Source organism: Ruditapes philippinarum, unplaced genomic scaffold (genome assembly GCF_026571515.1).
Source record: "Ruditapes philippinarum isolate M1 unplaced genomic scaffold, ASM2657151v2 ctg2402_1_1_1_1, whole genome shotgun sequence".
In the NCBI taxonomy this organism is placed as follows: domain Eukaryota; kingdom Metazoa; phylum Mollusca; class Bivalvia; order Venerida; family Veneridae; genus Ruditapes; species Ruditapes philippinarum.
In genome coordinates, this window is record NW_026851700.1 from 263,914 (window position 1) to 290,657 (window position 26,744).

General features: G+C 33.9%; 3 protein-coding genes across 3 annotated transcripts in view; all 3 read left to right on the plus strand.

The window, feature by feature from the left end:
* The window catches only part of LOC132737434 (SWI/SNF-related matrix-associated actin-dependent regulator of chromatin subfamily A member 5-like), a 29,704-nt gene extending 19,298 nt beyond the window's left edge, over nt 1–10,406 (plus strand). Inside the window, exons 19-23 of the mRNA XM_060724724.1 lie at nt 1,563–1,799; nt 2,509–2,622; nt 3,250–3,375; nt 8,163–8,537; nt 10,248–10,406. Of these exons, the coding sequence (XP_060580707.1) occupies nt 1,563–1,799; nt 2,509–2,622; nt 3,250–3,375; nt 8,163–8,537; nt 10,248–10,391 (996 nt within the window). The 3' untranslated portion in view covers nt 10,392–10,406. The remainder of the gene's footprint in view (nt 1–1,562; nt 1,800–2,508; nt 2,623–3,249; nt 3,376–8,162; nt 8,538–10,247) is intronic.
* A 7,068-nt stretch (nt 10,407–17,474) lies between these two features.
* LOC132737442 (uncharacterized) lies at nt 17,475–20,553 on the plus strand. The gene has a single exon (XM_060724736.1). It carries the CDS (start codon nt 17,575–17,577, stop codon nt 19,453–19,455), a length of 1,881 nt encoding a protein of 626 aa, XP_060580719.1. The 5' UTR covers nt 17,475–17,574; the 3' UTR covers nt 19,456–20,553.
* Nucleotides 20,554–23,520: 2,967 nt separating this feature from the next.
* On the plus strand, nt 23,521–26,291 carry LOC132737551 (uncharacterized). The gene is made up of 2 exons (XM_060724854.1): nt 23,521–23,592; nt 23,954–26,291. The coding sequence occupies exon 2, from the start codon at nt 24,022–24,024 to the stop codon at nt 25,864–25,866; it is 1,845 nt and encodes a 614-aa protein (XP_060580837.1). The 5' UTR covers nt 23,521–23,592; nt 23,954–24,021; the 3' UTR covers nt 25,867–26,291.
* Nucleotides 26,292–26,744: the final 453 nt, after the last annotated feature.

Consider the following 26,744-nt stretch of genomic DNA (forward strand, 5'->3'; position numbering starts at 1 on the left):
CAAGACACATATAATTTTTCACTGTGAAACACCCCTGATGAATACATAGTAAGGTGAATGAACTTTGGTATTTTATACACTAGCAAGTTGTATAAATGGTTACTCTTTCTTATTCAATACAACATAATTATTCCAAACTAATACTGTAAAATCATTATTATTCGTGGGGCACGAATTTTCGTGGTTTTCGTGGGTAGGTCAATCCACGAATTTAAGATCCGAGGAACTTTTATCCCAACAAATACTTCTTACCCTGTCTCTGTTCTATATATTACAAACATGCGTCGGCTCTTTTCCGGCCGATATTTCATGAAATGGATGAAAGTACAGACAGATAACCAGGTTAGTGACAAATCAAATCCGTTTGCAATATTTAAGAAACTTAAAAGAAAACTCGATTATATGTCCTCAATTTTACCGTCATAAATGTCGCATATACATACTTGATCGTTGTAGTCTACTAGGACTTGATTGTGTTAACAAGAATACTAGACATAATCGAGTAAATATTGGAACCCAGGCAGTGCAATAATTAGCGCTAATAAAAATTGTCAGTTTGCTCTTATTAATTAAAAAAAGTCTTTGATATTAATGTCGTAAGTACACAAAACTATAAAAAAAATACGATCGCTAAAACAGATTTATTGTTCTTTCTTTTGTTGTTTTTAAATGCTCCAGTTAATATGAATTTTAATCAGTATTTGTGCGAATGCTATTCCGCAAACATTAAAGACGCCACCGACTTTTACAAGATCCACATATACTCGTTTTACTTACCGAGAATAATTTATATGCATGTAAATTTACACAGTCGCTATGACGTTGCGTGTAGTTACTTACTGTCAAATATGTTAAGTGTAAACTTTTAATCTCGCTGGTTAAAACGTGCCAGGTGTCGTATAAATTATGCGATGTTTACATCAGCGAATTACAGGGGCAGTGTGTCCAATGGAGGTGCATATCATGTCGCATAAATGTGTTAATTGCAGTCAATTATCGGCAGTAACTGTGCTGTATTAGAGTTATGCCCAGAGGCAAGGATTAAATGTATTGACAACCGCTGTGTGACAAGTAAAGATATGTACATGTTGTAAGTAAAATTGTTCGGCGATTAAGATTACTTTGCATTAGATTTCTGAATTTTTTTTTACAAGAAAACGAAAATCCACGAATTTAAGAACCCACGAAAATGCCCGTTTTGATAAAACCACGAACTTTCATGCCCACGAATATAAGTGAATTCGCAGTAAACTAATTCAAGATTGTAATCAATATCTTTACAAGAGCTGTTTGTATTTCAATGAAAATGTAAAAGTTTAAAATCACCAAGAGTATGTGTTTTTTCAAGTTAACCTTTTTTAACCAAATAGCTATTGATGTAGATCTTGTTTTAGTAGTTGTTTAGATCTTTGATTGTGTTCAAGGTTTCAGTTCTTTTGCATTTCTTCTGTTGAACCATTAAAGCAACAACCGATATACCTAAAAAATCTTGTATGAGGCAAAATGCTGTTGCATGTAGTATTTCTTTCTTTAAACGCTACATAAATATATTTTTGATTTAGACTGAAGAAATTAAAGGCAAACTGGACAAGCTGGGTGAGGGTAGTTTACAGGGTTTGTCGTTTGATACAACAGAACAACGCGGGTCAGTTTACAAGTTTGAAGGAGAGGACTACAGGGAGAAACAGAAGATTGGTATGAACTGGATCGAACCTCCCAAACGTGAGAGAAAAGCTAACTATGCTGTTGATGCTTACTTCAGAGAGGCCCTTAGAGTCAATGAACCCAAAGCTCCAAAGGTAACATACTCATAGATCATATAAGATCAGACCTGGGGATGATTGCATTGATCAGAAATTGATTTGAATATGATTACTTTCAGATTTTTTTTGTAATTGATTATGATTGATTACTCAGACTTGCCTCTGTAATCAATTAAATTACAATTACTTTAAGAGAATAATTGGTTGATAACTGATTACATTCAATGTATAACCGTAAAAAAAGGTTAAACTGTATCATGTGAAATAAAGGTATCATTTGAATTTAAATAGTTTCCTGTTAAATCTGATAGCAATGAATGTCAATCAAATTGTAATCAGAATTACTGGCTGAATTTAAGCTGTAATTGACTAATAATAACTATTATAATCAATTTTGGGCAAGGTAATCAATTACATGATGATTTGAGGTAATCATGTTATCGATTAAAAATGAATGATTAATGATTACCCCAGGTCTGGATAAGATATCTCATTCTTGAAAGATTGATACTTGTAACAGTTTTATATTGTTAGTGGTTTTTAAGTTGATTAAAGTACAAATGTATTATTATAGCTATTATTAGTTGTGAAGGTTATTGTGAAGAATTATGCGCATTAATCACGGGTTAAATATACATTGCTGCATTTATACATTATCAATATCAGTTACTAGATTATGTGTAAGAAGGAATGCTTTACCTGTATACAACCTCTTGTATATTTATGCTCATGATTTATCTTACAGGCTCCAAGACCTCCTAAACAACCAAATGTTCAAGATTTCCAGTTCTTCCCACCAAGACTGTTTGAAATTTTAGACAAAGAAATTTATTTTTACAGGAAAAGTATAGGCTATCGGGTAATATATATTTTTTGTCATCTTCTATGAATATTATCAAATTTTCTATGTTTTCAACTGATATGTTTGTGCTCTATTGGACATGAACATTTATATTTTTGTTCAAATGATTTTATTATCCCTTCAGATGTTTTCAAAAAAAAATCTATGTCTTTGAAAACTTTTTTGTTTGAAGACAATGTAATTATTAGTATTTATATTATTAATTTTAAACTTTCTGTTCTTATCCTTGATAAGGTTACATTAAAAAAAAAAATTTTCAAACATTTATAGAAGTAGTTGAAATATTTTGGTGAGTTATACATTACTATATCAATGGGGGTATAATAATAGTTTTTTCCAGATTTTATAAAATTTGTGATAAAAAAACTCCCATGTGACATCATATGAAATGGCTGTCAGTTTCCCTGTGAAAAGATATGTCCCATTTAGTTCTAGTTCAGAGTGCAGATTAAATATTTTACCTTCATTGTCTGACATAAAAGAATACAGAGACCAGAATTAACTATCGCATTATATGTAGCATATATTTATACTCTCACTAGTGTCTTAGTTACCTGAATAAAAATTCTAGCTATACTGGAATGACAAATACTGATTTTATATACCTATTTATACGTTGATTAGGTGCCTAAGAATCCAGAATTAGGTCATGATGCTGAAAGGGTAAGACGAGAAGAGCAAGCCAAGATTGATGAAGCTGAGTTACTTACAGACGAGGAAAATGCTGAAAAAGATGATCTTTTAAAACAGGTTAATATCGTGCATTTTAATCTTATTTGTTCCATTTTGTCAGAGTCAGGAATTTCTTTTTGTATCCTTGTCTGGCTGTTAGAAGTAACAGCTAACTATCACATGATATTCTAGGAATTATTGGAATGTACATTTATATAAAAATAATTGTATACAAGAGTAGTATTTATAAAGTAAATGTTAAACAAATGTGATATCACGGACAAAACTAGCTAGTTTAATATGTTAACATGTTGAGATGTTTATCTGACAAACTGCAAGATTATTATACCCCCACCACAAAATGTGGGGGGGGCTATAATGGATTCGCTTTGTCGCGTCGGTCGGTCCGTCGGTCCGTCTCCATTTTAGTGTCCGCTCTATAACTCCTATACCAATTGAAGGATTTTCTTCAAACTTGGCTCAAATGTTCACCTCAACAAGAGGATGTGCAGAACCCATGTTGCCCATGTGTCAGCTCAAGGTCAAGGTCACAATTGAAGGTCAAATATCAAACACAATCAAATATTAGACAGTATGTCGTGTCCGCTCTGTAACTCCTACACTTATTGAAAGATTTAATTCAAACTTGGCTCAAATGTTCACCTTATCAAGGGGATGTGCAGAACCTATGTTGCCCATGTGTCAGCTCAAGGTCAAGGTCACAATTGAAGGTCAAATATCAAACAATCAAATATTAGATAGTATGTCGTGTCCACTCTGTAACTCCTACACTTTTTGAAAGATTTACTTCAAACTTGGCTCAAATGTTCACCTCAACAAGGGGATGTGCAGAACCCATGTTGCCTATGTGTCAGCTGAAGGTCAAGGTCACAATTGAAGACCAAATACCAAACAATCAAATATTACACAATATGTTGTGTCCGCTCTGTAAGTCCTACACTAATTGAAAGATTTTCTTCAAACTTTGCTCAAATGTTCACCTCAACAAGGGGATGTGCAGAACCCATGTTGCCCTTTTGCCGGCCTAAGGTCAAGGTCACACTTGAAGGTCAAAAATTGACTTCATCAAACACAATCAAATATTAGACAGTATGTCGTGTCCGCTCTGTAAGTCCTACAATAATTGAAGGATTTTCTTCAAACTTGGCTCAAAATGTTCACCTCAAAAAGGGGATGTGCAGAACGCCATGTTGCCTATGTGTCAGCTGAAGGTCAAGGTCACAATTGAAGGTCAAATATCAAAACAATCAAATATTAGAACAGTATGTCGTGTCCGCTCTGTAACTCCTACACTTATTGAAAGATTTAATTCAAACTTGGCTCAAATGTTCACCTTATCAAGGGGATGTGCAGAACCTATGTTGCCCATGTGTCAGCTCAAGGTCAAGGTCACAATTGAAGGTCAAATACCAATAATCAAATATTACACAATATGTTGTGTCCGCTCTGTAAGCCCTACACTAATTGAAGGATTTTCTTCAAACTTTGCTCAAATGTTCACCTCAACAAGGGGATGTGCAGAGCCCATGTTGCCCATGTGTCAGCTCAAGGTCAAGGTCACAATTGAAGGTCAAATACTAATAATTAAATATTACACAATATGTTGTGTCCACTCTGTAAGCCCTACACTAATTGAAGGATTTTCTTCAAACTTGGCTCAAATGTTCACCTCAACAAGAGAATGTGCAGAACCCATGTGTCATCTCAAGGTCAAGGTCACAATTGAAGGTCAAATATCAAACAAACAAATATTAGACAGTATGTCGTGTCCGCTCTGTAAGTCCTACACTAATTGAAAAAGATTTTTTCTTCAATCTTGGCTCAAATGTTCACCTCAACAAGGGAATGTGCAGAACCCATGTCACCCTTTTGCCGGCTTAAGGTCAAGGTCACACTTGAAGGTCAAAAATTGACATAGTAAATTTTTTCTTAAATTTTAACATTTATATGAATATTTTCTGAATCTAGAAAAGGTGTTTGCTTGAAACATATAAGAATATATATGAAAGGTCACAAATTAAGGTATGCGGGTCAAGTTTCAGAACTCTGTATTGCATTTTTAACAAAAGTTTATGCCCCTTTTTTTGAGTCTTCAAATTTACATACAATCAAATATTAGGCAATATGTTGTTTCTGCTCTATAAAATCCTACAATAAACGAAGAATTTTCTTCAAACTTTACTCAAATGTTCACCTCAACAAGGTTATGTGCAGAATCCATGTCACCTTTGTGCAGGCTAAAAGTCAAAGTCACACTTGAAGGTCAAAAATTGACTTAGAAAACGTTCTTTAATTTTAACATGTACTTGAATATTTCTGAAACTAGCACAGGTATTTGCTTGAAACTTAAAAGATATATGAGGTGTCACAATTACGATATGCAGGTCAAGTTTCATAACTCTGTATTGCATTTTGACAAAGTTATGCCCCTTTTTAAGTCTTTAAAATTTACATACAATTAATACTTGACAATATGTTTTGTCCGCTCTATAAATTTTTTACTAATGGAAATGGAAGGATTTTCTTCAAACTTTACTCAAATGTTCACCCCAACTGGGCGATGTGCAGAATCCATCTTACCCTTGTGCCAGCTGAAACTCAAGGCCACACTTAAAGGTCAAAAATTGACTTATAAAAAGTTTAATACAGTCGACTCTCGTTATCTCGAAGTCATCGGGACCGTCCAAAAAATATCGAGATAACGAAATGTCGAGATATAACATATTAGGGTTTGAATAAGGCAGAAACTGATTTTTACAAAAGACATGTGCATACCTTATGTCAAAATAAACTATGATATCGCCCCATGTCTTGTTTTCATAGGCCTAGTCAATATTGAACAAAGTAAACATTTAGCGGGATGTTTACCAGCGGAAATACGGGTATCTGTGATAAAAACACATAGTGAGGTTTACTCAGTAATACGCCAATATAGTGAAATCATTGTTTTCAGGGTGGTTGATCCGGATAATCCTCCCGGGTTAGTTATTGGGTCTTTTCTCGAGATTGTTCGACCGCTGATTTGAAATTTGGTGGTGATGTTGTGAAAAATATTGAAACGATAGCGTTTCTATACTTTCACTATTTCATTTACATTTAAAGTCATAATGAATTGATACAGTGTTCGAAATATTTATAAAGAACGTAAAATTCACTCATTTTGGACATAAGTCAATCAACATGCTAAATAGATTAACTTTTATAAAAATAGCTAAACTTGTTACAAAACATATTAATCTTGATGACAAACGCGCTAATTGATCAATTATCGTCTAGTTTTTTTTTTTTCACAACGTTCTGAAGGGAAACAGATGAAAGAAAAAACTTTTTAGTCGAGATAAACAAAGGATAATAGTGTGAAAATAACTGTTTGGGGCTGAAATTTTACATCGAGATACTGAAAATATCGAAAATAAAAATATCGAGATAAACAAATATTTCCAATATAGATAAAGACGGAAGAAAAATCGGGACTTTCAAAATTTTAATCGAGATAACGAAAATATCGAGAAAAGCGATGTCGAGATAACGATAGTTGACTGTATTGGGAAAATGAAAGGTTATTAGTAACTGTTTCGAAACATGATTTGATAATAAATATTTATACTTTTACCTGTACTATTAGTCCTTTTTTTTCACCAGAGACAATTTCTTTTTATGTATTTGCGCCACTTAAGTTATTCCCTTTACACCACCTTTCCAAGTCGTCTTCTGTCAAGGACAATTGGTGGGGGGTATGAAATCGCATTCAGCGATAGTTCTAGTTTCTTAGAATTTTCCTATAACCTTAAGCACTCTAGTGATATATTTATCACTGACTTTGGCTTGTCATATGTAAAACTTTAAACATTGTTGTTTTGTTATGTGTAATAACCTTGGAGGAAATATCATAGCTCCCAAAAACCACTTAAAAATTCGCAAAGGGAGATTTATTGTATTTTGAAAACCATAAAAACACCCATTCCTTTTTTTAAGTCAAAATTTCCACTTAAAAAACCATGCCCCTTTTTGGTAAAAATGATATTTTCGGGGGTTTTTTAGGGAAAGTGGAACAAGGGGGAAAAATTTTAAAAAACCCCAGTTTATAAAAGCCAAGGGAAAAAATAGGGTAGAAAATTGAAAAATTTGATAAAATACCCCGGGAGGGGGAAAGGGAAAAAACCCCAAAATGGGGTTTTGGTAAACCCCTTAAAATTACCCACATTGTTAAAATCCAAAGAAAGGCATTTTAAAGTTCATAAGTAAAATCTAAAAACAATTTTAGGTTAAAAACAAATTTATTTTTATTTTTGATTGTGTTTGGAAAAAGCCTATAAGGTTATTGAAACACTCTGGAATTCGTTCCTGGAACCAACAAGTACAAGGCAATAAATGTAAAGTTTCTTGCTCAAGGAAACAATGGCTTGCCCCAACGAGGGGTCAAGCCAATCCCTTAAATTACTAAGCCCTTAACGTGTTAAACCACTTTTGGTTAGCTTGGAATATCTAATATAGTAGTTGGTCATTTCTAAAATGAAAGGCGTAAAAAGTCCCTTAAAAATCAGTCCAACAACTTTCAATTTTGTGTAATTGTTTATTTTTTTATAAAAAAACTTTTGTCAAGTGTTAAAAATGAAGTGATTTAAGCTATATCAAGGCTCTGCCTAAACTCAGAATTATCTATAATGTATCAATATATGCATAATAGCCCTTCCACTGCTAGTTACAGGGTAAAAAATATGGTGATGGAAATAGTAGATTCTGTCATGATCTTGTTTTAATAACGCAAATTGTTGAACTGTGAATCTTGTTTTGATTTTTTCATTTTTTAAAACTTGCATATATAATTCTGTTAATGTATCATTATGATAAAATATTGTATTCTTAATCAGGTGATTGAATATTCACGTGTATTCTGGGAGAGATGTAATGAATTACAAGACATTGAGAAAATAATGGCACAAATAGAGCGTGGAGAGGCAAAGATTCAGAGACGTATTAGTATCAAGCGTGCCCTAGATGCTAAAATGATGAGATATAAGGCTCCATTCCACCAGCTCCGTATACAGTATGGTACAAACAAGGGCAAAAACTACACCGAGGAGGAAGATCGGTTTCTCATCTGTATGTTACACAAGCTTGGCTTTGACAAGGAGAATGTCTACGATGAGTTACGTACTGCCATCAGACAAGCTCCACAATTCAGATTTGACTGGTTTATCAAATCTAGGACAGCTATGGTACATATTGACTGTGACTTTTTTCCCTATATTTTTAGCTGAATAAAGGCTGTTTCCTCTAGCTCAAAATAAGTATATTTTCCCCTAAAAACTTTTGGCTGGTTCATCAAATCTAGAACAGCTATGGTACATACTAATTGTAATTTATTGTTGATACTTAACAGGAGCAATTTATACACAGTGATTGGTTTTCATACCTCATGATCAGTTCCTCAACCTGTATATAAAATGCCAATCTTTTTCATTGCCTGTTTGTGGTAAGACTGAATTCTTCAAACTGTATATAGAATGCTATCTTAAACGTAGCTTATCTGTAATGTCTCGGGACTAAATTCATAGCAGTAATTGAAAAGGAATGAAACTTCTCTCCCAAGTTTTTTATATTGAATGAACAAATAAAAACAGATTTCTAAATACTAAAACAAATGATGAGGGTAACACTTTTTACTTGTTTGGGGATATATATCATAAAATAATGATAACGGTGTAAGTCTTTTATAACAATAACATGAATATTATTTGTAACATTTATTTTTGTGTCGCCTACGGAGTAGTGGCGACATATAGTGACCACTTCTCCGTGGTCTGTCTGTCCGTCCGTCACAAAACTTGTCCGGACTACTCCTCATAAACTACTGGTGCAATTTCATCCAAACTTTACAGGAATGATCAGTACCAAGTCTAGTTGTGCATATTGTCAGCATTTTCCGGTTCAATGATTTTTGTCAGAGTTATGGCCCTTTAATAATTTTTATTTTTAAAGTTTGTCCGAACTACTTATCTTATACCACTAATGCAATTTCATTGAAACTTTACAGGATTGATCTGTAGCTCAAGTCCTTGCGCATATTGCACGGGTTTTCTGGTAGAATGATTTTTTGGCCGAGTTATGGTCCTTTGTTAAAAAGGTGTTTTTTTTTCTGTGTGTTGCCAGATACACAAAAGCTTGTCCGGACTACTCCTCATAAACTATACTGGTGCAATTTCATCTAAACTTTACAGGAATGATCAGTACCAAGTCTAGTTGTGCATATTGTCAGCATTTTTCCCGGTTCAATGATTTTTTGTCAGAGTTATGGCCCTTTAATAATTTTTTATTTTTAAAGTTTGTCCGGGACTACTTCTTCTTATACCACTAATGCAATTTCAATGAAACTTTACAGGATTGATCTGTAGCTCAAGTCCTTGCGCAAATTGCACGGGTTTTCCGGGTTGAATGATTTTTTGGCTGAGTTATGGCCCTTTGATCAAAAGGTGTTTTTTTTTCTGTGTATTGCCCAGATACACAAAAAGCGTTTGTCCAGAACTTATCTCCTCAAAAAACTACTGGTTTGCAAAAAATTTATTTCAAATTTTTACCGGAATGATTCAGTACCCCAATTTTCTAGTTGTTTGGACTGGTCCGCCCACTAAACCGAATTAGGGATAGGGGCGCGGGGGGGCCCATCTAAAAACTGTAAGCAAACAAAAGAGAAAAAATAGAGTTCATTCCTTTAAAACAAATAAGAGTAAGCGGGGCCATTGGCCCTCCTATTTTAAACAAATAACGAAAATAAACAAAAAGAAATGGGCCCCCCCTTAAATTTCCCATTTCCGGGCCGGACGTCCGTTTTCTGGTCACAAAACTTGTCCAAACATGAAATTGGCCATCATGAGGCGACACATGTGATTACTGATCGCTCTTGTACATATTATATTGACATTTACTAGGAGATACAGAGACGATGTAACACGTTGATTACACTGATAGAGAGAGAGAACATGGAGTTAGAAGAGAGAGAAAAGGCAGAGAGAAGACGTAAAGGCAAGGCTGGAGGTAGTGCACAAAAGGTAAATACTACACTGATTGATTAGTGATACTTGTTTTGAAAGTATTAGTATAATTTTAAGAGTAGTTTTTCGTAGGTTAATTCATTTAACTTCTCATACAAGTAACAGGTTTATTAATAGTTATAGATTGTGTACAGCTACATGGCCCAGTATTTAAAGTTTAAACAGTACTGGACTTACTTTATGAACCCTTTATAGCAAAAAATACGAACATTTATACACTGTCCTATTACATGGTCAATAATCAGATTTAGTCTATATCAGTTTCTAATATTAAACAGTCGTTTCTTTGGTAAAGAATCAGGAAATTTATTCATTATTACATCACCCCTGTGTATTTATATACATGTATACAGCTTTGATGGTTTTTGTGATTGTTAATATGAAAGTAAGAATGTTTATAGAAACATGTAGAAATTAATAAATATTGGCTTAACTATTTTTTCAGGCGGGGCTAAAACGTAAGGGCAGACACCCCTTCAAGGCAAGTGGAGGCCAAGTCGAAGAAAAAAGAAATAAAGTAAAACTTTTAAAATTGGCCAATCTCGAATAGACAAATTAAGGGCTTTACAGGAAAGTCAAAAACCTCGAAATTTTTTGCCCCGGCAAAAAAAAAAAAAAAAAAAAAAAATTTTTTTTTTTTTTCTTTCCTTTGTGAATTGTTTTATTAAAAAAGAGACATGCGGAGTTTTTTTAAATTTTTTTAAATGCAACATATTAGGGTTGAGTAAAATACCCAGAATCTCTTACATAAGACTTCTAATTTGATTTAAAAAAACAACTACAACTGGACAGATTACGGAAGTGAAATTTTTAGAAAAAGTGATCAAAATGTTTAATTAGTAAAAAACATTTAATAATAGTGTTTGTTTACAAAGAATCGTGGGGGAGTTTAAACATGATTTAAATGTTGTAATCTGGTGGACCAATTTTATTATACATGTATAATTTATCGTCTTGTCCATCTGTATGTGAAATTGGTAAATATTCCGTAAAAGTCATTAAAAACATTTTAGAAACCTACAATATTCTTGTTTCTCGTTTTTTTTTTCACACCAGTTTAAGTAATTATATTTGGGTTTGAATGTTTAAAGGCTTTATTAGAAAAAAACCTGGAAATTGGGGAAAAGATTCCTGAAAGAAATGAAATTAAAAAAAAGGTGAACATTGCAAGACTTTTATGAGTTCTGTTCATTTACAGATAAAAGATTGGAGACAAACTCCCCATGCCATACTAAGCACCGGTATTTAATTCGTGTTGGAAATCAAATGATATCCGGGGGGAAGGTTTTAAAAGAAAATACAACAACAGGATGTTCCTATTCTCCAAACCATCGCTGTAAAGGGCATTTTTTAATGATATAAGTGAGAATTGTTTAAACAATTTTGTGCAAGCCTTTGGTGTGCAAATTCGGGTGGACTTTCATTAAAGCCTAGAATAACATAGAGGGAAATGTTTCGAGGGGAAATAGTAGACTTTTTGTTAAATGCCGTTTTTTCATATGAAGTTTTTGTTTTAAAAAAAAAAACGGCGTGTTTGAATTTTTTTTTTTTTCCCTATGGTTTTTTAATGCCCCTGAAAAGGGTGGCAAAAAAAATGCCGCAAAACCCGTCCGTCTTTCTGTCTGTGGGTTTTCCCCAGACTCTCCCACTTTAAATTGTGTCCGGGATCTGTTTAACTTTGTCATGCTCGAAGGGGATTTTTAAAAAATAACTAAAGGCATAAAATGTCAAGGGAAGTGGCTAGCCGGTACGGCTAAGCCAAAAAAGGGGTTCTAAAGCCGTAACGTTGAGTCACGGTACGGACTTAGCCTTGGCCCACAACTGTATTGGCTGCCGTACGGCAACTTTTTCAAAAATTATATGGAATCGAAAAATGGCATTTGGGTTATTTTTTGTGTCTTTAAAACAAAAACGAAATTTTAATCCCAAATCTTTTCCGCATTTTTCCCTAAGTGTGTTCACTTTAATTAAGATGCTCCGTAATTTTGCACAAAAAATGAATACGAGTAAGCGTTGTATAATCTATCTTAATAAAATTGAGTGTCAACGTTAGTAGTAATTCAACTGAGCGAGTCTAGGCCATCCCACCATAAAAAAAAAAAAATTCCAGTTATACCCCTTTTTTTATAACCTACTTTTTTAAAAAGATTTTCTTCTCCAACATCCCTAAAAAAAAAATTTTTTTTATCCCCGGCGGGACTCGAACCCGCACCCCAAAAAAAATAAATCTGTGGTATGACAAATAGGAAATTATATAAAACGAAAATTTAATGATGTAAAATTCACATTGACAAGCCAAGCGTATTGTGTAGTAATGCGTGGATATTTGTGGTTTTACATTGAAAACCGGTTTGTAAAGGGTCCGGTCTTTCATTTCAAATTATCAGTGTGAGAAGACGTTTTTACCTTGCCTCTTGTTAACAGCATTCATTACAACAACACGTTAAATTAACTTCTAAAAAAGGCAAATCAAAGGGCTAAACCATGTAAGTACTGCATTTTATTTAATATTTTGTGTTCTATATTGTTAATGGAGAGAAGTTTTATAGATACAATATAACCAATATTCCTTCGACCTAGAAAGCATGAAATAATCTATAATCGCTATAATCTATATCTATAATCTATGATATTCTTATTTTCAGGGATAAGGAAACATTCAAAATCTTTCAAGAAGACTTCAATGGGTTTGTGACATGGCTAGAGCAGACATTCCCAGAAAATGAAGAACTTTCATAATGTCTCAGGATACAGTGGATTTTAGTTCTTTAGAACGTGAAATATGTGATTTTACAGATAAGGAACAGCAACAAGAACAACAATGGACTTCTACCGAAAAACAATTGATTAATGAGCATAGAATATTCTATCAAAATATGGGGTCGTAGGATTGATACAATTGAATCATACAACCACAGTGACTATTTGTCAATGCTATATTTAGAAACGGTTATGCATAACCGGGACTATTTGTTAATGCTATATTCAGAAACGGTTATGCATAACCGGTGTACTTCCCAGTGACTATTTTTCAATGCTATATTTAGAAACGGTTATGCATAACCGGGTGTATTTAAAGTTTGTATTTCTCAATGCTATATTTAGAAACGGTTATGCATAACCGGGTGAATTTAAAGTTTGTATTTAAATGCGTTTTAAAAGTTTGTGTATGTATTTATATTTTACTCATTGTTAAAAAATAATAAAAAAAAATAATAAAACGTCTGGTTAACTTTTATATTTCGGCGGTGGATCATTTACTATAGTAACTTTATTAAATAAAATTATACATTTCCTTTTTTTTTTTTAACTCGTTCAAAGCCTGTGCTTTTCCCTCTTCAATAAGTTTTTTTCTCTCTGTCTCACTCAATCCTGTTTGTTTTGAACGAATACTATCTTTTAGTTTATTATATTTATCTAATTCATCTAAAATCAATTTAAATTCATTTTCAGATATCTGCCCATCTGTCAAAGCCTTAGAAATTAAGTCTTTTTTTATACTATTTAATTTACTATCAGCAATAGTTTTAATCTCATCATGCTTCTTTTGCTTTTGAATGCAGTCTCCTTCTAATAAAACTTTACACATAACCCCGCTACACCACAAACTGCTGCCACATTTTCTAATGGCAACATAAACGGTACTACGATTCCAATACCACCCATAACCACACTCCCAGAAATGAGAGTTGTATCAACACCATCAGTAATATTAATTCCGCGTTTTATATTTCCTGTATAATGATTTACGAGTATCCCTCTCATTAATTAATTTTTTTTCTATTTCTGATATCTTCTGTAATCTATAATTTTGACCATCTTCTACTGGTAATTCTGGATATAAAGGATCCGAAGCTGTTGGTGGCTTCATTTTTAAAGGGAATTTTTTGAATACAATTTAAAAGAAATCATTCCCAAGAATAATTAAATCTAATGTAACTACCTTTTTCAATAGTAAATAATTGGTCAGTAACCGAGACTGGAAAAATTGCAATTGATGTATTCTTTAAAAACTGTTGCTTTATAACGTCTTCAAACACATCTGCATCCGTTGGTCTTTTTAAAAGTACTTCATGAGTCCTGTCTTCGTTTTCAGATCTGTAATTTTCCTGCCATATCAATAAAAAGTCGCTTTTACCCTTTATTATAAGTTTTATATTAATGTAGTATGTTCCATTCTTTTTTTAGTTGTAAAACCACTCACGGTTTCTAAAGTCACCTATATTCAATTCACGTTCCTCTTCTATATAATCATTATAATTTACAACAGGTGAAGAATGAGTCTTAAAAAACTCAAATAGGTTATGAGTTCTAATATAACGATTATTTTTACCGATTTCGTAAGTAGTAGGTAAAACTTTAACTTCTTGAAGTAGAATCATTCCGCATATGAAATAAAGGAACATGATATATTTTGTTGTTAATAATATCAGAAATCTCCTTTTTTACTACTGAGAGGTCCGAGGTTGTATCAAGTATTATTTTTACCTAAGTCATCAGCTCGTTTATTTTGCACCTTTTCGAGAGCTTCTATTTTACTTTTCAGAATCGTAACTGAATTTTTAACATCCATATCAAGTCTGGTAATTTCTTTCTGCAGATTATCAGTAAGGAAATCTTTCATTTGATTTAATTTAACTTTTAAATTATTAATTTCTCCATCTTGTGCATCGCTTCTTTGTGAAGCAGATTGTTCTAGTTGTGCTTTGAATTCATCAAACTTTTCAGAAAATGTATTAAACAATTCCGTTGAGTCATCTTTTAACGTTTTTATTTCTTCTTTTATTTCTAACTTATACATATTTTGTAGATTTTTCTCAACTTCAGCAAGTTTGTTCTTAAGTTCGTTGTGTTTAATCATGCTATTCTTTATGTTATCAATTCGGTCTGCGATTAAAAGAATGTTTGTCCTCAATGCAACTTTTATTTTTTCCGAACATCCCTCGTACACACGCAAAGAAAGGGCATTATATGCTTAATGGAAAACTTTCCTTTAATTGTATGCAACTAGCATTGTTATATGTTTGATAGAAATTCACTTTAGGAAATAAGTTTAATTTCAACTTTGCTGATGAATGGAAATACGCTCGATACTCGTGAACTGTAGAGTCATCTCCCTTGAACGATATATCAAGATTTTTATCGAATGAACCATCAGAAATAATAACAATTAAGGTCCCGCTGTAACTATGGTCACAACTATGGTCTTATCTTGATATTTGCCCGTGAGCCTATCGTATAAGGTAGTTGCTTCAATTCTCTTTTGGTTGAAAGATATGTATAATTTATTAATGCAGTGTTACGCCATACTTCGTACAAATAGACTAAAATAATATTTACGGTATGCAATTTCGCAAACAAAATGTATGTGTTGGTTTTATTCACTCATGGAGTATAACACTGTTTCAGATTTTAAATTTGTTAAAAAAAATAACCAAAAAAAAACAGACTTAACTCATTGACCCCTAACGCCACGATAATGCGTCGGTTTAAACTTCTCTCATATACCTAACGCCACGATAAAGAGTCAATATCGACTTTACACCTGTCCTGCATGCCACATATATGCGGCTAGATAAGACTTGCCTTACTTCCCGGTCGCCACGTTGTAGCGTCGTAAATCATTGGTTGTTTTCAAGGTATTCCCCAAGAGTATTTAAATATTAGCCAATCAGAAATTGTGTTACATTTTGAATCGAAAAACTGATGATCACGGAGAGAAGAAAAAAAATTTGTAACTTGAATGGTTATAACATTAATTTGAGTTAAAAAATCATGGAAAACGACGAAAACGGCCGTCAGTATTTGAGCTTACATTTTAGACCGATACGAAGGATAATCCATTGGATTCTGATAATGAAATAAGTTTGAATTTGACATTAGAAAGTAGTTTAGAAAATGAAAGTAGGGATTTTGACTGAAGGGGATTATGTCCGTACACCAACTAAAAAATTAAAAATAATTAAATAGTCCTGTGAACTATTTGCATGACTGTAATAAAATGGAGTTTATTACTTTTAACTTGTATATAATTTATTTATTTAAAACAGAGAAAATTTTTAATTTATTATCATTATAAAGAATTAAAAGATATTTGTTTTGAATTCTACCTAAAATGGAAAGAGCGTAAATTTGGGTGTAGGTGTGAAATATTTTGCAAGGATTACAATGATAATGGATTAAATTATAATTATTATATACCATGAATTAAACACTTTAAGTGGAAAAACATTTTATAAAATTCTAAAAAAAAGTTTTGTTTATTAAAGGTTTACAATGAATTAAAACTAATTATTGTTGATATTTAATAATAATAAAAAAATAACTGTTAGTTGCTTCTTTCCTCTTTAATTGTGTGGGTTTATCTGACATCTCATACATTAAAATTATATCATCATGTGGCTAATTCAAATGTCAGCATGTGTGCCAAATTTATTGTTAATTGGATCATAAATGTGTCAATCATAGCCATTCAAGTAAAGTACCCCCAATAAACAGTGAACCAATAAAATTAATCTCAGGGAGACAGTGTAGATAAAATCAATAACATACACAGGGGATGGCTTATCAGTTCTTATCAGGGGGCAATTGGATAATTACTATCAGGGGTCAATGAGTTAAGAAAAGCTGCTCACACAACACTGCAAATATGAAAACTGAAATCTATAGATTATAAAATTTTCCTATTGTAAAGAGGATTTATACCTTACGAAATCACTACATTTACACATAGAGCACCAAATCCCGTTTAATGTTCGTTACATTGAAAACCATACTCCCATAAAACAAAAGATTCAGGCACTGACAAAATAAATGCACATGTCAATACTGTCAGACAATGGTGGATCAAGTTTTCATGGCGCCTTTATATGCCCCTGTGTGTATTAGTAAGCTATTATAATTATTGTATTACAACCGTATAACCGTATAACTAATAGTAGCTAAACTATAGTTAACTATAAATCAGACGGTTTTTAACAAATGAGATATATATATATAAGCTGAACCGTCGAGGCGTTATGTAGCTTCGTGTTATTTGATACGTTTCATTATTGAATTGTCACTTTGAAATGTTATCTTGTATCTTGTTGCCAACAAAGGCAACCAATTACTAGATGAAAAATAGATATATCAGTTGTATTTGAAACTTCGGTATTTCATATAATCTAAGTCTTGCATAATTAAAAACCAGTGCATATTAAACATGGATTCGGAAATAATTGTTACAGACAGTGATTTAGAAGAAACTAAAAAGGATTTTCCTGTGTCTTCCGAAAATATTTCTTCCGATTGCGCTGATGCTGAGGAAGTAACGAAGCCAGCTGTTTTAAATGACGCAGGTAATGCAAATGAAGGCGGGACAGAAAAAGCGGCATGCCAGTGCGATCCATGTTTACTTGACAATACACAAGTGACTGCATGTGCATTCTGTATTGTGTGTGTTGAATATTTGTGTAAGAATTGCTGCAGAGATCATAGAAAACATAAAACAACGAGAGATCATGAACTATTGTTGGAAAATATACCAGATGATCCTAAAATTTTCAAGCACATACGAAGAATGGTATCTTGTCCGATTCACAGTGACATAGACGTTACGCATAAATGTGTCGATCACAATACACATATCTGTTGCTTTTGTCTAGCCGATTCTCATAGAAAATGTGAAAATGTTTGCAGAATTTCGGACGCAATTACATCGTCCGGTAACACAGTATCTCAGATTCTTTTGAAAATCAAGCAACACCAAGTCGATAATCAGCAGATGTCTTCAACAAAAAGTTTAAATGTTCTAGAATTGACGACTGAAAAGAACAATGTCAAAGTTGAAGCCTCCGAAATCGTTAAACAGTGTACATCTGAACTAGTTGCAAAGAAAACCGAACTTGTAAATGAAACAGATCTGATAGGAGAATCTTACCTTAAAGCTTTAAAAGATGACGTGTCCAAATGCAAAGCACTGGAAGACGAATGCAAACTCCTTTGTGAAATTATTGAAACGATAGACCAGTACGGAAATGAGATCGAGAAAGACACAATTTTGATGATTACACAAGAAAAGCTTGATCTGATGGACCAGGAAAAAGATAAACTACGAAAACGTGAACCAATGCACCTGAATTTCATTAAAAATAAAGAATGCTTTGTCGTGAGTGACTTCGGCAAACTGCAAATAAGAAACCTGGCAAATGAAAATGTTTTAGTCAAAGACGAAGATAACAGCTATGTGCTTGAAGAGGTAGCTAAAGGAGAATCATCAACTTGCGCAAATGAGAAAGATAATAATGCTCAACCAGACAGATTCACCGTGAAAATTGGAGATGACTTTTATTCCTGCTCCATTACGGGTTGTGTTATTTTAGACGACGGTATTATTGTTGTTATTGACGAAGAAAACAGAAAGATCAAGGTGTTTGATTCCGACTTCATATTTTTGTCTGGAAATTTGTTGACAGCACCACCAATAGATATTTGTATCACAGACATAAACACAGCTGCAATTATATACAAGGTCGCAAAACGGATAGACTTTAAGCAGATAAACGTTGGAGTTATTTCACACTACCGTGAACTGCCAACAAAGTTTGAAATTAGCCGTATAACAGCAAGTCCACAATACCAGAAAATAGCTCTATTATATTCTTTGGGCTTCACGTCAAGAAATAATATTCAAATTCGAAATGTTGGAGGAAAAATTATCCACGAAATATCACTTGATAATTCATTTCATTTTGCAAATCGGGAAGAATTCGGTATATGTTATATTGAATGTAACCTAGTGATTATTGGGAGAAGTATAGGCGTTTCACTTCTCGTACCGGCGAAATTCAACACTTATACACTTATTCCGGTGATGGCACTCGGTGACGACATTGATGTAACAAGGCACATTTCAAGCGATGCAAACGGAAATATATATATATGCGCACCAGCCTCAGGATGTGTCTATCATTTTTTAACAGATCGGGAGAAGCCAGTAGTTTTAAAAGCTACAGTGCCACTGTCTGTTGCAAGGGATCACAACAGAAACAGGATTATAGTCGGATGTTTCGGAAGTAATACTGTAGATGTTTTGCAACAGTAGAAATACTAACAAAAACGACATAAGGCTTACTATGGTATTAACTTGTGATGCCTTTATGAGAGTTTAGAAACTTTCGGATGAAAGTGTGTAACAAAAGTGTGAAAGTCAACTAAAACTGATTTTACCCTGTGCATAAGATGGCCAAAAAAGTTTAATTACGAAATATGTTATAAAACGCAACTTGAGTTTTAACTACAATTTATCTGCTGTCTTTCTCCTTTCTAGGGTGAATAAATAAATTCTCTTTGGCATAATAATTCTCCCTTAAATTTATTCAATGCATTTATTCTTATCATATTTCCTTTCCAATTTGAATCTTATCACAACTTAAATGTGGAATTTTCTTGTTAAAGTATTTACAACAAATATCAACGCATTTTTTCATGCTGCTTTTTTATGTGAAAACGTACTAAAGATGATATATTACTGAAATGCAGTATTTTTGTGTCGCCTCTACAGAGTAGTACAGAGTAATGGCGACATACAGGGATTACTTCTCCGTCGTCTGTACGTAGGATCCGCCCGTCACTAAAATTTTCCGGAATACTCCTCAAAAACTTCTGATGCAATTTTATCCAAACTTTATAATAGGTATGATAAGTACCAAGTCTAGTTGTGCATATAATCGGCAACTCCTGTCGAATGATTTTTTGTCAGAGTTATGGCCCTTTAATAATTTTTGTTTTTAAAGTTTGTCCGGACTACTCCTCTTGTATCACTATTGCAATTTCAATTAATCTATACAGGAATGACCAGTAGCTCAATTCGCGCGCGGGTTTTCCGGTTGAATAACTTTTGGATGAGTTATGGCCCTTGAATACAAACGTGTTTTGTTTGTTTCCTCTGCTACTGTAACGCTGTAGATGAAACATGCAGCTGGCTATCATTAGGCGACACATGTGATCACTGATCGCTCTTGTACTTAGTAAATAGTTGTAAATAGTTTTTCATTTCAAGTGAATTTACTTTCTTTTCTTATAGTTTTTCTTATAGTTTTATATTTTAATGGAGTGTGTATTTGCTGTATCTTGTTATTTCCAGTATTTGTTTCACCATGTATATAAAATGAACATTTAGTTAATAAAATGATTTCGTGTGTTTGATTTGTTGTTATACATTGATTTTGATGTATCTGACAATGCAATGTACCCTGAAATTCCAAATTTTCTTATCCAGAGTGTCATTTGTGATCAAAAAAGTGAGGGGTAATAATACGAGATCGTACTGTCGTCATCTCACTGTCCTACTTCATGCTTTCAGTTATCAGCGAAAACACCCTCTGCTACGCCTCGGGTAACAGTATTTTCCTCGGGATGATATTTTTACTGTTACCCACAAACCCATGTGTTATTTATATACTGTCACCATAGTACTGTCGCACTCCACCATCGTACTGCCGTGCTTTTCGATTTTCGTTCTCAGAGAAAACGCGATTGTGCTAATGAAACACTGTAGAACTCCATTAAATACATGTATTTTGTGTAACCTTTTCAGTTTCAATTACTGACTGACACTTCTTCTGAAAAATACCACTATTTTTTTTAAAGAAATTTTGCGTATATAAAAAGAAATAGAACAAATAAAGTTGACGGCGACGGCGTGTCATAAAAAAACTTATAAATGCAACTACCGCATCCATTACTTTTCTATTTTTAGAAAAATGTAACAGTTTTAAACAAAAAATACGTAAAGAAATTAAGCAAAGAGTATTTTTGATTTTCTGACAGAATGTTAGCCTCTTTCAGGGCGTTTCTGCCATCATCGGCAGCTTCGAAAATAACATTTTGGCCTCCAACAGCACGCCTGTTACATTTTGAAAAGAAAAGACAATCTGGATAGATACCTCAGTGATAAATGCTTTTTTTTAAATATAAAACGGAATCCCTTTATCTATATCAAACTTGAAAAAAATATATTTTCAAATCTGTCACTTTTAACCCACTTCTTAACCCACTTATAATATCTTGAAAATTCAAGAAAATAAATCCAGATTTACCTGATAGTCTCTATAATCAATGGACAGTTATAAACTTCATAGCAGTGAAATTTGTACAACATCAATATATACAAGCCAAATTTATACCCTACCTGTGATAATAAGTACATTTTCTATCACTGCAGCAATCTGTCATTACATGCACCGGTAAGACAGTGTGTTGTGCCAATATTGCGCGCTATACACACGAATGTTTCACTTAGCGGAGTACAGAATTTCAGTTACTTGAAAATGAGGCTTTGCAAACAATATAGCTGGATTTGCCTTAACGAATATCACTTACGAACAGGCTATTTCATTATTATATGAGAGATATGGTCAAAAAGACAGAAGTATACAAACTTACATGAAAGCATTACTAGAAGTTCCAGCACCCATGTACACTGTACAAAGTGTTAGAAAATTCTATGATACAACAGAGACATATATCAGGCATTAGCTTCATTGAATCAGAATGAGACTACCTATGGTTCAATACTTACCCCCGTTATCCTTCAAAAACTACCGCCAGAGGTCAAAACAAACATTACACGTGCGCACGGGTTAAAGTCGCGGTCTTTGCATGAATGGATGCAATGTATACCGAATGAAATCAATATTTTAGACGCTGGAAATTTGCTGAATACCCCTCAAGACTTCGTTCCTACAGCAACTTTTCTAAAAAAAAATCTGATTCAAGTAAACCGGAAAGAAATCAAAGCACAGAAGGCGCTGAATTTGTTTGGGTCTCAGAATGTCGGAAAGGTGAAGGTTGTGAGATTATAAACCAATTTGTTTTTGTATAGTGCCACCAATGCTTTCCAGTGTTTTAACTGTAGTAAATTGGCTGAAAGACTTACTGCAACACTGATAGCCAATTCAATGTTTATTTGACTTAAAAAAAGAAAGAAAAATGTGTTGCTTCAACTGGGATTTGAACTCGAGACCTCTTGACTCAAAAGCGAGCGTGCAAACCCCTCGGCCAAGGTGAATTTATATGTTGACGGCCCGAAGAAAACCGTATTATTCTAAATTAGAGTTTATAACTCTTATTATTTCGACGCTAAACACAGATGTAAATAATCATGGAGCTTACTGTAAGCATGTATATCTATAAAGAATGAAACAATATTAGAAATCTTCGACCATTCGGGAACTACTTTGCTTGAAAAATTAATGCGCCTGTCATTTGACAACCTTTACGCATTGATCTCCCCTGAATTTTTCGGCGTTAGTGTACATATAAAGGGAAGTAACCGCTTCAAAAAAGTGGACTACTTTAGGCATCTGCAATTAACAACATTCGGCTCTGAAATTTCGCTACCATTATTTGTTTGGTCTGACGACCCAAACAAATAAAAATACATCCATACCAGGCAATTTACGACAACATAGACAGAGATGCGTGTTTTGTAAGGGAGAGCACTCTTGTATAGACTGTGTAAAATTTAAAGATCGTGACCAGAGAATGAATATAGCGAAGGAAAGAAATCTATGTTTTAATTGTCTGGAAAACCACAAGATTACAGACTGTAAGTCTAAATTCAAATGTAAAATATGCTCACGCAGACATCTTACTAGTACTTGTGGAGTAGAAATAGCTGTCAAATCTGCAGATAAGTATCCTGTTATCAACAATGAGAAAAAAAATCTCCATTTCGGTATTACATTCTGCTCATACTACCACACCAGGCCCCGTGTTATTAAAGACAGCAGTTTCCATGGTAATTTCATGGTGAACCTTTACCGGTTTATTACAGTAAGAGAATAATAACAGTGATTTGAAACTAATTGCAATAGTGGTTTAAATTGAGAGACCTTTACATAATGAAATACTGTAAATGTCATTTACTATCAGAGACAGTTCAGGACTGGTTTGACTGATCAAACTTGCAGTTTAATTATATTCAAAAGATATATATCTGATTTCAAAGTTTAAGTTACAATTTTTCATTTCATTGAATTTCAGTTTGTACAATTATTATTTTATTTAGTATGATTTTGAACAAGCATTGTGGCCAACATATGCATGTATAGAGATATTGCGCCAATATTAGCGTCGTGACGCGCCTTTATATATGTTATTGTATTAACGTCATTATTAGAGTTGACTTCCGGTAATCAATAATAAAAAAGAGGCTATATCTGGGGTTTTTATGCAGGTAAGAAAATTATTTGCATTTTATTGTAATTTGATGTAGAGGGTTCAGTATAAAGTGTTTTTTCTCTTGGTTTAAACCCAAGCAGTTTAATTTTAATTAGAACTCGTTACTTCTTTTTTCAAAATGTAAAATATTCAATTCCCTTTGGAGCCTCATTCATACAACACAATATTTTATATTATGAATAATTTCGGCTTTATCTGTTATCAATACAACGGAATGTACATGTATACATGCTTTTGTTATCTCAGTGCAAACACGGGACTGCAAATAACCCATTAGTGTCACGACTAGATTACATGCTAGACGACTAAATAAAATACATGTATTCACAGTTTATAAACTTTATTATGTTTTAAAGGGATAAAAGAACGTTGCGCGTAAACGAAGAAAAGAAACACACACACATTTCAACACGAACTTGATGTAATGTCTCGGACAACTGGAAACACAGTATTACCCAATGCTGAGAAAACGGATGATGCTACACATCTTTGTGATCCATGTCAATACGACGACACAAAGGAGTCAGCAGTCGGATTCTGTGTAGTTTGTGTAGAATATCTATGTCAAGGGTGTTGCCGTGATCACAAGAAAAGTAAAGTGACTAGAGATCATAAGATTATAAAGGACAATCTGCCTGAAGATGCTACAGTATTTAGATTAGTTAAAGAAATGACGTCTTGTACAGAACATCCGGACATACAAGTATCTCATAAATGTGAAGATCATCGGGTGTATGTGTGTGTCATGTGCATTGCTGGGGCACATAGGAAATGTGATCATGTTACGGAATTACAAAAAGAACGGAGCGGCAGTGAGTCTGACTGGCTGAAAACAACCGGTGTGTTGGAGGAGATTAAAGAGAAATCTGAACGAATTGTCGAAAAACGCAAAGAAAACATGAACGTTTTAGTCGAAGAGCAAAATGATATACATAGAGAAACTTCCTCTCTTCTTCAGCAGCTACAGCAAAACCTGACACTTCTTGAGCAAGATGTTATAATTCGATCCGAGAATCTAACGCATGCGCAGCTCGCTGTTATGAAAAATGATGTGGATATTTGTGAACAGCTGCAGAACCAACGAAAAGTGTTTGAAAAGCTCCTAAATACTGTCAAAGAACATTTCAGCTGTACAGACCTTGATATTGTCACGGTCGATATACAGCAGAAACTTGCAGTTATCAACAACGTTCTTGATGAACAACAACAAAAAGATGACGTGCATTTGAAATTCAAGCCAAATAAATCACTTTTTAAATTGAAAAGTCTCGGACACCTGACATGTTGCCAAAATGATTTAGCAAATGATACACAAATTGCCGGTATCGAAGCCTCAAGCGATGAAATCATTGATTCGCAAACGTGTGTCTCCAAAAAGGGGGACAAAGCCGGAAAGACAAATGGAAAGCCACCGACAAAGGACGCTAATAAAGCGCGAAGAAAGAAAAAGACGAAAAAGATCTTTACAGCAAGATCTCCTGACGATGCAAATGATTGTTGTATTAGTGGAATTATAATATTTCAAGATGGCAGACTCGTGGTGATAGACCAGGTCAATAGAAAAATAAAGGTTTTCAGTTCTGGTGATTTCAAACTAATCTTTGTTCACGCGCTTGAAGCCGAACCAGTTGATTTATGCAAAGTTGGCCCAAAGACATTTTCTTTAGTCTATAAAGACGTGAAACTCATTGAGAGATTTACAATCGATGGGAAAACGGCAAAGCTTGAACGTAGCTGGAAAACCAAATTTTGTAATGTAGCAATTACTAAGGATGAAGAGTTTTATGCAGTTCTATGCAAGGCTGACGGAAGTAATGCAAGCCAAATCTATATACAAATAAGAAGAGACAATGATTGCAAGGTTCTTCTTGAAGCAAACATATTTAAAACTGAAGAAGACGAATTTGAAAATGATTATTTCAGTATTTGCACAATTGGAACTGAGATAATAGTAGCAAATAAATATGTTGGGATTATCATCTACCATAGGACGAATTTTGAAAGTCTTGAGGTCGTGCGAACATTGAATGCTAACAAAGATTGCTCCATTGACCTAAGAGGACTTTATGTTGACAAGGCCGCTAATTTATACGCTTGTTCACCATCATTTAGATGTGTGTATGAAAGCTCTGCTCAAGATTATGGCAGTTTGAAGAAAATTGCCTCTGATATAGAAAAACCACTCGCTGTTGCTGTGAGTCAGAAGAAGGACCGACTCATCGTTGGTTGCCATGGTGACAATTATATTCACATCTTCAATATAAAATAAATAAATGAATATGTGAACTACAGTTGTATGTGAGAAACAAATACTTGAAGTATCGGTGATATAGTTTATTTTCAAACCAAGAAAATCAACAAAGAATGACATATTATTTGAAATTCAGTGAGACCATCTGTCTAAGACAGATGACACATAGCTACATGCTATGGACAGCAAGAATAAAAAAGTCACAATAACTCTATTTTTCTTCAACTTTGTGACATCACTTCCTGAACTGTTTACTTTTTTAATGTATGATGTTTTAGCCGTGATTATCATTGCTAGAGTGATATAAGTCAGGTCAAGTGACACAAGATTGGGATGTAGACATCGCTTTAAAGTAATCCTATTTGCTATGTATTTGAATGTGTATGTTATGAGTGTTATGAGTGTATTATCAATGTATGATAAATTATATCAAGGTATTCGGACTAGATTTTCTTTTTCTTTCCTGGTGTTCCGTGAGTGCATCCACCACATGTAATTGACTGATATCCGTCCTTCATGCGTGCATCGCCCACATGTGATTGTGTGATATCCGTCCTTCATGTGTGCATCACCCATATGTGATTGTGTGATATCCGTCCTTCATGCGTGCATCACCCACATGTAATTGTCTGATATCCGTCCTCCATGCGTGCATCACCCATATGTGAGTGTGTGATATCCGTCCTCCATGCGTGCATCGCCCACATGTGATTGTGTGATATCCGTCCTTCATGCGTGCATCGCCCCATGTGATTGTGTGATATCCGTCCTCCATGCGTGCATCACCCACATGTGATTGTCTAATATCCGTCCTTCATGCGTGCATCGCCCACATGTGGTTTTCTGATATCCGTCCTCCATGCGTGCATCCAACACCTGTGATTGACTGATATCCG